General features: G+C 43.1%; 1 protein-coding gene across 8 annotated transcripts in view; it reads left to right on the forward strand.

The window, feature by feature from the left end:
* LOC138807824 (KAT8 regulatory NSL complex subunit 3) overlaps nucleotides 1-12,103 on the forward strand; it is a 44,972-nt gene that overhangs the window by 18,566 nt on the left and 14,303 nt on the right. For all 8 annotated transcript variants that reach the window (XM_069993611.1, XM_069993613.1, XM_069993612.1 and 5 more), the window contains 9 exons: nucleotides 4,235-4,366; nucleotides 4,565-4,681; nucleotides 5,103-5,204; nucleotides 5,291-5,362; nucleotides 7,066-7,140; nucleotides 7,334-7,491; nucleotides 10,729-10,792; nucleotides 11,209-11,409; nucleotides 11,559-11,715. In XM_069993611.1, the coding sequence (XP_069849712.1) occupies nucleotides 4,235-4,366; nucleotides 4,565-4,681; nucleotides 5,103-5,204; nucleotides 5,291-5,362; nucleotides 7,066-7,140; nucleotides 7,334-7,491; nucleotides 10,729-10,792; nucleotides 11,209-11,409; nucleotides 11,559-11,715 (1,078 nt within the window). The remainder of the gene's footprint in view (nucleotides 1-4,234; nucleotides 4,367-4,564; nucleotides 4,682-5,102; nucleotides 5,205-5,290; nucleotides 5,363-7,065; nucleotides 7,141-7,333; nucleotides 7,492-10,728; nucleotides 10,793-11,208; nucleotides 11,410-11,558; nucleotides 11,716-12,103) is intronic.

A 12,103-nucleotide genomic window follows, 5' to 3' on the forward strand; every position in this document is an offset into this window, starting at 1 on the left:
CGCCCCGCTTCCGTCCATGAGATTCTTATCTCCAATTAACTACCAGAAAACTGGAAGTGAAGCTGTGATTCAAAATAGTACAGCACTAGCCTTGAGCAAAAGAGCTCAGGGTCAGTGCTCAGGCCCTAAGTTCAAGCCCCATCACCAAAGAAATTATGATTTTGTTTTATTTTTTTGTCTGTCATGGGGCTTGAACTCTGAGCCTGGGCACTGTCCCTCAGCTCTTCACTTCAAGGCAAGTGCTGTCTACAACTTGAGCGCCACTTCTGGTTTCTGGTGGTTAATTGGAGATAAGAGTCTCAAGGATTTTCCTGCCCGGGGTGGCTTTGAACCATGATCCTCAGATCTCAGCCTCCTGAGAAACTACGATTATAGGCATGAGCCACCCAGTGCCTGGCTACCAAAGAAAATATAAACACACAAACACACACGCACACATGCACGCACGCACGGTAAAAACACCAGCCAAAAGCAAGAAAGTGTGAAATCCAGAGTTCAAGCCCTGGAGTTCAAGCCCTGGTATGGGCACACAAACACATGATGGAAATTTGAGAATAAAGCTGATTGGAGATGGAAGCAGGGAGTAATTTGGACTGGAGTAATTTGGTCAGAAGCCAAGGGATACCTGGTGCCCCCAGAAGCTGGGAGAGGTAGGAAGGACCTTCCAGAGGCAGGAAGGATCCAGGTGCTCCAAATACTGAAAGACGTGGGAACCACCCTTACAGAGACTCTAGATGGAAGACTTGTGGCCCTACTATTAGACTTCTGGCCTCAGCACTATGAAAGCAGATGTTTTTACTCTTGTATCAATCCAATTTGTGATGCTTTGTTGAGGATGCTCCAGAAACTCAGGGATCTACAATGGCTGGCTGGGTAAAGGGAGCTCCAAGCTGAGAAAATAGCGGTGCAAAGGCCCTTAAGTAGAGTGAGCTGTGGATGAAGATGAAGGTGGAGTATTTGGTATAAGGGTCCTGGAGGCAGAAAGCATGAGGCTGCAGTAGCTAGAAGGCTCAGCTGTCAACATCATACACACACACACACACACACACACACACACACACGGACAGCACACACACACACCCAACACACCCCCAACACACACACACCCAACACACACACACACCCAACACACACACACACCCAACACACACACACACCCAACACACACCCAACACACACACACACACACAAAACTCAGGGACAGCACCCAAGCTCTTAAAAGGGGGAGGGGAGTTACAAAGAATATCCTATTGTGGTAGAGAGCTTTTACAGTTGGGCTTTAACCTTCTTTATTAGTTTACATTCGCCTTCCTGAAGTCCTTGACTTCAGTCCACCTGCCTGGGTAAGCCCCACACATTCTTGCCTGTTACTAGTATCTCTTCTCTCATCATCTTTTGGAATCCTGCCGGTTCTAATAGTCTATTTTAGTGCTTCTTTAGATGAGAAATACCTGTTAACCTCCCCCCTCCATTGAGTGATTCAAATCAACAGTATGGAACTTCTGTTTTTCTCATGGCAGTTATCCAAGCCCCAGTGTTATTTGTGAGTGTGTCTTTCTTTCCCCGTGTAGATTAAATTCCTCTGCAAGGGGAATTTAGCTGGGTGTAACAGCAGCTGCCACACATTTAGTGACTTGAGAGTTAACTGGGACAGGCTCATGGTGATAATTCCCTAATTTCTTGTCCAGAAATCTTTTTTTTCTGTCTGTGTATTCCCCCACCCCTATGATATCCTTGTGTAACCCAGGCTCTCATGAACTACCCTAGCCTTTCAGGCCCTGGGATTACATGCACCTACCAGCATGACTAGTTTTCAAGCCTTACTAAATTTATTTATTTGAAACATACATGTGTATAGGGGACAAACAGATACAAGATTCTGAGTAAATTATACTATAGTGCATTGTCCACTTTTGTTGTTTTTTAATTTCTTTTTTATATTTTTCAATGCTGGAGATCAAACCCAGGGTTTTACAAATGTTAGGCAAGTACTCTACCACTGCACCACATTCCTAGCCTCTAGTGTATTTCTTTTTAAATTAAGAGCAGTTTATCTTCTACCTTTCAAATTTTGCAACATGAATCAAACTATAGTGCTTTTTATTCTGCAGTCTCTAGCCCACTTCCCAATCCCTTTTTTTGGTAAAATTCTGAATGTGTCCTCTAATATTCAAAAACCTTTCCTTGCCCTGAGACTGTTTTGAGCTTTCTGTGGGTAGTGTGGCGTTCACACAGACACTTTTTAAGGTATAAGCACCAGCATATCTGAAACCTATATTTATACACTTGTGAGGTAACATTTTGTGTGGATACTAAAAACACAGGATATAGTATAAATCACAATATCTATAATATAGTAGGATTTGGGGAGGTGGATACAATAATAGGTTTAATTAACATGCTATAGCTTGAAGGCTGTACTCTAGAAGAAATTGTGGATTTTAAAAAAATTGGAAAAATGAACTGTTACTTACTGAAGAAATCTAGAACACACATAAATCTATAAAGGAAAAAGATCAACCATAATTCCATAGAAATAATTACATTAATATTTTGGCAAATTTTCTTACAGCTTTTTTTATTTTGTTTTTGTTTTTGTTGGTCAGGGGCTTGAACTCTGGGCCTGGGTGTTGTCCCTCAGCTATTCAACTCAAGGCTAGTGCTCTACCACTTGAGCCACAGTGCCACTTCCGGTTTTCTGGTGGTTTATTGGAGATAAGAGTCTCATGGAGTTTCCTGCCTGGGCTGGCTTTGAACTGCAATCCCCAGATCTCAGCCTCCTAAGTAGCTAGGATTACAGGCCTGAGCCACCAGTACCCGGCCTTTTAATATATTTTAATTCATCCAGCTCTTACAGCTTTTTTTAAGTAAAGGTAACTTTTATATCTTTTCTATTCTTTCTTGGCAGTACTAGATTTGAGCTCAGGGTTTGAGTCTACTAGGAAAATCCTCTACCACTCAAGCCACTCCTAACCCTTTTTGCTTTAGGTATTTTTCAGACAGAGCCTTGTGCTTTCTGACCACCTAGCTTCTGATTGTGACCTTGCTACCCATGCCTCTCACATAGTGAGAGGAATGCTCCAAGCTAGGAGTGGTAGAGCTAGAGTGGATTTGTCTGCCTGGACTGACTCCCAAAACCTCTATTTTCAGATCTCAGCCTCTTGAATATCTAGGATTTTATGCATAAGTCACTGATGCCTGGCTCCTAGTTTATTTGTTAAATTGCAAGTCTCTAACTTTTTTGTTAACCTCAAACTTGGTTCTCCATATCCTGAGTGGCTATGATTACAGGTATAAGCTACCATACCCAGCCTATATTTTGTTTTACTTATAACATATTAACAAAATTATTTTTGTGTTGCATAAATTTTTATAAATATTTGAAAGTAATTCTTAATACCTAAACATAGACATTTAGATTATTTTTATATTACTATTTACTATTGACAGTGAATTGGTCTCTATATAACTGTCCTTACCCTTCCTTCTGTGTGGGTATATTTCTGTGTATGTATGTGTATGTGGTGGTACTAGGATTTGAATTCAGGGATTCATGCTTGCCTAGGTAGTTATTCTAATACTGAGGCACAAACCTTCAACCCATATTTGTACTGCTGGTTATTTTGAGATGTGGTCTTGCTTTTGGCTCAGGAACTTGCCTGGACTACATCTTCCTGTTTTACGCTTCCCTCTATAGGTGGGATGACAGACATGCTTGTTATTCCCAGCTTCTGTTGAGGTAGTCTCCCAAACTTTTTTCCTACAAGTTGGCATGGAACTATGATCCTTTGGATCTTACCTTCATAACAAGGATGACAAGAACATAATCATTTAGAAAAGGAATGGGAATAAACTTAAGTCCCAAGATGCTTTTTAATGGACAAACCCACTTTCATAGCAGGAGCACTGTTTGTTGGCCACTCCCTTATTTGTATGTTTGCTCCCAAGAAAAGTTTGACAGGCCTCTTGCTGACTCACTTTAATAAGAAAGGTTTAGCCAGATGTGGTAGGTCAATCCTGTAATCCCAGCTGCTCAGGAAGTGGAGATTGGAAGGTGGCAATTTAAGTCCAGTCTGAGCAAAAAAGAAGTTTGAGTGACTCCCTCTCAACTACTGGCTGAGCATGATGGTATGTGGCCGTTGTTTCAGCCACAAGGGAAGCACAGTGACTTGGCATAGCGTTGTGCACCTGCCATCCTGCTTCACACTGGAATCTTCTTTGCTCATCTTTCTAGATCCCAACCTTGATTGACCGGATGCTTGTGTCATCCAACACAAAGACTGGGGCTGCAGGAGCTGAAGCCTTGTCCCTCCTCCTCAAAAGGCCTTGGGACCCTGCTGTGGGGGTGCTTTCTCATAACAAACCAGTAAGTTGGATACTCAGACTTCACTGTGACACATGAAATATTTAGGTCATCTAGAACCGTGGCTAGAAGATGATAAATAGCTTACTTGTTTCATTAGTAAAAAGGTGAGGATGAGAAATGTATTGGGATAGATTCATTGGTATTTTTGTGGATGAATACTTCTCATTCATTTGTTTTTGGTTGGGATTCTCTCCTCAGAGCAAACTTCCTGGCTCGCCTCTGATTCTCATTGCCTCCTCTGGCCCCTCCAGCTCTGTGTTCCCCACTTCACGCCGCCACCGCTTCTGGCAGTCTCAGCTCTCCTGCTTAGGCAAGGTATGTGTTAGGCAAAAGAACTCGGCTAGGTGGGAATGTGATCATGAAGGATTAAAAGAAAGGAGCTTGCTAAGGGTGGGAGTATCAAAATGGATAAATCTAAGGGTGAACAAATGTAGCAATGCTACTCTGTAAACACTGTGTTGAAAATGAACTATGCAACTTGTGGGCAGGGATAGGAGAGAAAAACTTGGAGGGAGCAAAGAAAGGAATGACATTGTTCAAAAAGGAATATACTCATTACCTGACTTAGGAAACAGTAACCCATAAAATTTAAAAACTTTTTTTTTTAATGATGAATTCAATTGTGGAATCGCCCAAATTCATCTTTTATTTGGCATTTGAATGGTGATTGTTCAAGATCGAAGGGATTCAAGGTAAGTTAAGCAGAATAGAAAGTTTTGAAACTTACTTCTTTTAGGTCATCCCTGTGGCCACACATTTGCTGAACAATGGCATTGGGGTTGGAGTTCTGCAGTGTCTGGAGCACATGATTGGTGCAGTGAGAAGCAAAGTATTAGAGGTGAGAATGTGCCATGCCCAGCCTTCTAGGTAGTATACCACTGTTCTGTGGCTTCCTGTTTTACCAGCTGCTTTCCCTTCCCACAGATTCATAGCCATTTTCCACATAAACCTATTATATTGATTGGATGGAACACGGGAGCTTTGGTAGCCTGTCACGTAAGTGATTTCCATCTTATTTAGAGGTCACTGAGAACTGCTGTTACTACTCGTGGCTATACTGAGTCCTTTACTGGTTTCTGTTTATATGGTGCTGAGGAATCGAACCCAGGACCTCATGCATGCGGGGCAAGCACTCTTATCACTGAGCCACCTTCCCAGTCCCATTTACTGTGTTTCAATCCCTATGTTTAATGCTTTGCTAGTATAATTGCATAACAAACTGGAAGATAACCTTTATTCTTTTAACTTTATTTTGGAAAAGCTTAGGCAAGAACAAAGGCAAGGAGACTAGACTAATAAGCCTCATGGGTCTCACACCCAGCTTTACCAGCAGTCATCTCACCAAAAGGCTAGTTTCTTCTTAGCCTGCCTAATTACTTGCTTATTCCTCCTCCCCCAACCCCCATTCCGCCCCCCTTTCCCCACCTCACCTCACCACACACACACACACACACACACACACACACACACACACGTTATTTTGAAGACAGTATCAAGTATATTTCATTTATATATGTTTCAGTATGTAAGATTTCTTTAAACAAGTACCATATGATTTCCCCACCTAAAAAATGAATAATTCTATTAGGCCCAAATTATTAGCTCTCAAATTTCACATGCTCATGTATAATCCCTTTATTAGATACCAAAGAACCTTTTATTTTATTATCTTACATGTATTCATATACCTGCTGCTAGTTTGTGTGTTTCTGAAATGTCCAAGCCTCCATCCTTCTCAGTCTAGTTTAGTATGAGCCCTAGAACGACAAGAGAAAGACAGCACCTACCCATACTCCTTCCCCCCAAGGACAGCAACAGAACTCCATCCTTAGTAGCTGACTGCTTTGAGAAATCTGGGATGTGTGAGAGCTAGCTCCTAAGCCCAATGGAAGAGACTTTTCTTTTTTTCTTTTTTTTTTTTTTTTGTCGACCGTGGGGCTTGAACTCTGGGCCTGGGCGCTGTCCCTCAGCTCTTCAGCTCAAGGCTAGCACTCTACCACTTGAGCTGTAGCGCCACTTCCGTTTTTCTGGTGGTTTAATGGAGATAGGAGTCTCACGGTCTCTCCTGCCCGGGCTGGCTTTGAACCACGATCCTCAGATCTCAGCCTCCTGAGTAGCTAGGATTACAGGCGTGAGCCACCAGCACCCCGCTTTGGAAGAGACTTTTCTTACAAGAGAAGAGCACTATTAGTGTTCTTTCTTCCTCTCTCCCTCCTTTCCCTCCCTTCCTCCTTTCTTTCCTCTCTCCCTCTTTCCTTCCCTTCTCCTCCTCTCTACTGATGGAACCCAGGGCCTTATGCATGTTAGTCAAGTGTCATTTAGCTGTCACTGAGCCCACAACCCAAGCCCAACATTTGTAGTCTTTTTATTGTATGCGCACCTAGTGGAGAAAAATAAAGCAAGAAGGCTCTGGTCTTGGGGATTGACAGAGTTGAAGTATTATACTTCCCATCCTTTGGTACAGATGTGACCTGGGTCCTTTCAGAACCCTAGTTCTCTTAAGTAGTAGCTGCTTGTGGGATAGCACACCTTATATTCTGTATTTTTACTGCTGTCACCATGGCTTATGCAGCTGGGGGTTAGAACAAGGGAGGAAAAGATGGGACTGCATGATGGGTCTGGGCTACTCTTTGATCCTGGGTAGGGGGAGGTGCAATGAAATCACTTGCCCTTCAAACATATGGTGTCCTTATTTACAGGTGTCAGTAATGGAGTATGTCACTGCAGTCATCTGCCTTGGGTTTCCTCTGCTTACCGTGGATGGTCCCCGGGGGGTAAGAGTGAGGTGAAGTTGGTTGCTGGGTCATCAGCAGTGGGATTGGGGGACAATAGGAGTGCATGTCTCATCCAAGTTGGGGTGAGGAACCCAGCTGGTACATAACCTACTCCTTGAAACATCCCCAAACTTTCAAGGTCAGTGCTTCCTGAGTATGAACTGGCCAAATCTAAAACCTGTACTTGTTTTAGGATGTAGATGATCCCCTCTTGGATATGAAGACTCCAGTCCTCTTTGTGATTGGTCAGAATTCCCTACAGTGTCACCCTGAAGCCATGGAGGACTTCCGGGAGAAGATCCGAGCTGAAAACAGCTTGGTGGTAGTTGGAGGAGCTGATGATAATCTCAGGTAAGTAGGCTTCCCCAGAGCTGCAGGGAACAAGTTACAATGTAGAAGAATGCCCGTTAGGTAGCAGTGGAACTATAGACTAATCTGGCTCAGTTAGCAAAATCTGAAAATTAACATTAGTATGATAGCATTATCTAATTTGCTGTTGTCTTCTGATTGTTATTTTTCTGGTATAGGTTCTAGTTCAAGAACACATTAGTTGCATTTTTAATTGTCGAGCCTCAGTCTGTGAATTTGATGTAGTTCCTCAGTCTTTGTCTTTCATGACTTTGATATTTTTGAAGATTACTAGCCAAGTATTTTGTAGATTGCCCCTCAGTTTACGTTTTTTTACATTTTCTTTTGATTATGTTGAAGATACACATTTTTGGCAACAATGTCCATAAATGATTACCCATTTCAGTGCATCCCTTCAGGGGATATATAATACTGATTCATCTTAAAACTACTGATAATAACCTTAGTCACATGATTAAGGTAGCTTCTGCCAGGTTCTCCAGTATGAAATTTCTGTTTTTTCCATTGCAATTAGTTAACTTGTGGGAAGAAGAAACTTGAGGCTCTATAAATACTTTATTTGCTATAGACTTTGACTAGAGTAGGCATTTAAAAATATTTATGCCTTAACTGAGGTGGAATGTGAACATAGATGTTACTTGTTTTAAGTCATATTTGAGAAACTTCGGAGTATAAATACAGGCAAAGTTTGAGAGAGGTTTTAGGAAGATGACTGGTCATTGAGACAGACTTTCCTTGTAGTGATGAAGCATGTAAGATTGTAGTTACATGTTTTGGGGACACTAATCATGTTCAAACTTGGACTTTTGCTTGCTAAACAGGTATTCTACCACTTGAGCCATGCTTTCCCCCCAGCCTTTTTGGCTTTAGTTATTCAAATGGAGTCTCACATTTATGCCTGAACTGTCATAGACCTATGGCCTCTGTATACCTAGGGGGACTGGCATGTGTTACTATGCCCAGCTGCTGACTGAAGTGATGATCTTGTTAATTTTTGCTCAGGCTGACTTGAAACTGCAAGCTTTCTGATCTCTAATTCCCGAGTAGCTAAGAGTTTAGGTGTGGGCCTCTACAACTGGTCTATAGTTACATTCTCATCTAATGTACTGAAAAAGAGGTTGTAGGGGCTGGGAAGGTGGCTCAGTGGTAGAGTGCTTGCCTTGCATGCATGAGGCCCTGGGTTTGATTCCTCAGCACCACATAAGCAAAAAGAAAAAAGCCAGAAGTGGTGCTGTGGCTCAAGTGGTAGAGCACTAGCCTTGAGCTGAAGAGCTGAGGGACAGTGCCCAAGCCCAGAGTTCAGGCCCCATGACCGGACCCAAAAAAAAAAAAAAAGAGGTTGTATTATCTATTTGGCTTCCTTTTTCTATATATTCAGCCTTAGAGATTAATTTTCAGTTACACACTAGAAAACTAAGTACTTGCTCCGAAGCTGTTTTTTTTTTTTTTTTTTGGTCCTTCTGGCCTTGTCATTTGCCAGCCTGCCTTTCGATGCACTGAACAATGTTTTTTATGTAAATACATTGCTTTTCTTGGTAGTTCAGAAAATCTTTTCTTTTTTGGGGGGGGGGGGTCCGGTCATGAGGTCTGAACTCAGAGCCTGGGTGCTGTCCCTCAGCTCTTCAGCTCAAGGCTAGCGCTCTACCCATTTCTGGCTTTTTTCTTTTTGCTTATGTGGTGCTGAGGAATTGAACCCAGGGCCTCATGCATGCAAGGCAAGCGCTCTACCACTGAGCCACCTTCCCAGCCCCAGAAAATCTTTTCTACAGGGGAATAGAGTTTGTTTTGACTTGCTGTGAGGGAGTAAGGAGAACTAGGAATGCTGTTTTCAAGAGTTATGAGGTAGGGCTGGGAAGGTGGCTCAGTGGTAGAGCATTTGCCTTGTGTGCCTGAGGCCCTGGGTTCGATTCCTCAGCACCACATAAGCAAAAAGAAAAAAGCCGGAAGAACTGTGAGGTAGCTTATGAAACATTTCTGCATGATGCCAAGGTCATTGGACTGAGAAGTGAGAGACCTTTTAGGACTTGACCTCTTTGCTTAGAAGTTTGTGTAACTCGAGAAGTTTGTGCAACTCAAGAAGTTTGTGCAACTCCCAGTCTTCTAAAAAATGAAAGTGTTGGGCTGAGAATGTGGCTTAGTGGTAGAGGGCTTGCCTAGCATGCATGAAGCCCTGGGTTCGATTCCTAAGTACCACATAAACAGAAAAAGCCAGAAGTGGCACTGTGGCTCAAGTGGTAGAGTACTAGCCTTGAGCAAAAGAAGCTCAGGGACAGTGCCTAGATCCTAAGTTCAAGCCCCAGAACTGGAAAAATATATATATACAAAATCAGAGCCAACAGCCAGTCAATTGGCTTATCAGAATTTAAAGGTTCAATAATGTTCTCCATCTTGTAACTTGGGGATCTTGTTCTCTTTGCTAGGAGTCTCAGTTTAAAAGTCAGTGATATATATTTTTTTGAGACAGGGTCTCACTATGTAGCCTAAGCTTGCCTTGAACTCATTATATAGCCCAGACTGGCCTAAAACCCCAGATTTTCTTTTCTTAGCCTCCCAGGTGCTAGATTATAGGTATGTATCACCACATCTGTTTTGAAACCAGGGGATTTTTTTTTTTTTTTTTTTTTTTTTTGGTTATGGGGCTTGAACTCTGGGCCTAGGCACTGTCCCTCAGCTCTTCAGCTCAAGGCTAGCACTCTACCACTTGAGCCACAGCACCACTTCTGGCTTTTTCTGCTTATGTGGTGCTGAGGAATCGAACCCAGGGCCTCAGGCATGCAAGGCAAGCACTCTACCACTGAGCAATCTTCCCAGCCCAAAACCAGGGAATTTTAAGGCTAGCTTTTCAAAGAAGAATGCCACTAAGTGAGGTCCTTCCTCCCCCCCCCCTTTAGAACTAACAAAGGGCCCCCTTGAATCTTCTTCCACTAATCTAGTAATCTCGGAGTTGGGAGACTAGGGAGGTAGAAGGTATGGAATCCCTCTATGTGGCCCTGGCAATCCAAGTCAGCTTTACTTGTTAAGTTAGAAGTGTAGGCCTTCTGAAGTGGATAGTCATTTTGTTTAATCCCCATATCTCCCTGAATGGGGTGTTACGATGCAGATATGAAAACAGGCTCATAAAGGTCACATCACCTGCTTTAGGACTCATGTAGTCTTTCCAGGCCTACAAAGTAACACAGAGAAGAAAAGTAAACATTTTTCTCCTTTTTTATTTCTTAGAATAAGCAAAGCGAAGAAGAAATCAGAAGGGTTGACTCAGAGCATGGTGGACAGGTGTATTCAGGTAAACAGGTGTCCTGTACGTGTTTGCCTTTTGGGTTTCATGCTGTTGGCAACAGGCTCATTGGCTTTGGAGTATGAAGGAATATCCACTGAGCCCTCTGTGGGGCTAAATTATAATCAGAAAAAAGAGAAAAAGAGCAAAGGGGAGGTAACCTGAGACATAAGCAAGGCATCTGGGAGAAAGGGTTTGCTGGAGGGGGGGTAGAATGTACCTGCTTCCTCACAGAGCAGAGGTACATGCTAGTCTTTTTCAACCACAGTCATTCAGAAGCATGGGATTTGTATATGCTTTGTGAGTGAGAAAGGACCAGCACATCTAGGAGCCAATGCCCAGGAAGAATCTCGCTTAGTTGCAAACCATCTGGGAAATTCCTGCTCCCCAGAAGACTCATAGACCTGGATTCTTTTTTACATTAGGATGAGATTGTGGACTTTCTGACTGGAGTGCTCACTCGAACTGAAGGTCACATGGGCTCTGAGCCTCGGGATCAGGATGCTGAGAAGAAGAAGAAACCTCGTGATATAGCCCGAAGAGACTTGGCCTTTGAAGTGTCTGAACGGGGCAGTCGGCCTACTTCTCCAGCTGCCAAGCTCCCTGCCTCACCCTCAGGCTCAGAGGTAGTTCAGGCAGGGTAGTTCAGTTCCTGGGTACTGAAGACTACATAGTTGACTTCCTAGGGATACTTGGGAGTTCCAGGGGAACATGCTGACCAATGTCTAAATTCAAACAACATTGGCTCATCTCTTGGCCTTCGTATTCTACCCAGGATCTCTCTAGTGTGTCCAGCAGCCCCACATCCAGTCCCAAGACCAAAGTGACCACAGTGACCTCTGCCCAGAAATCTAGTCAGATTGGGAGCTCCCAGCTGCTGAAGAGACATGTACAGCGGACAGAAGCTGTGATGACCCACAAACAAGCCCAAGGTATAAGCTTCTGGCCTAGCAGTCCCACTGGGGTTCTACGGTTCCATCTTCTGAAGCTGATGTAATGTGGTAGCTGGAAAGTATTAGATCTGCAGCTTTTTTCTGGTGGATATGAGAGACACCCTTTCCCACATTCCTGTCTAGACAAAATTAGACTGAAATGAATGTACGTTAGTGGGGCTTTGTGGTCACTAGTTACAGCTTTGTGTTGGTATATTAGAGAGGTTGGGTTTATAAGCTGACTGTGTGTGTATTGACCCAGCTTTTTTCTAGGGAAGCTATGTCTTTTGCTCCAGGCACTCCTAGCCACTCATGCAGTCAGGGAGCTTTCTAAGTCATGCAGACAGCATGACTAATTTTATTCATCAGATTCTGAGACAGCTCACCT

The sequence above is a fragment of the Dipodomys merriami genome, unplaced genomic scaffold (assembly GCF_024711535.1).
Source record: "Dipodomys merriami isolate MVZ:Mamm:240054 unplaced genomic scaffold, mDipMer1.0.p SCAF_435, whole genome shotgun sequence".
In the NCBI taxonomy this organism is placed as follows: Eukaryota; Metazoa; Chordata; class Mammalia; order Rodentia; family Heteromyidae; genus Dipodomys; species Dipodomys merriami.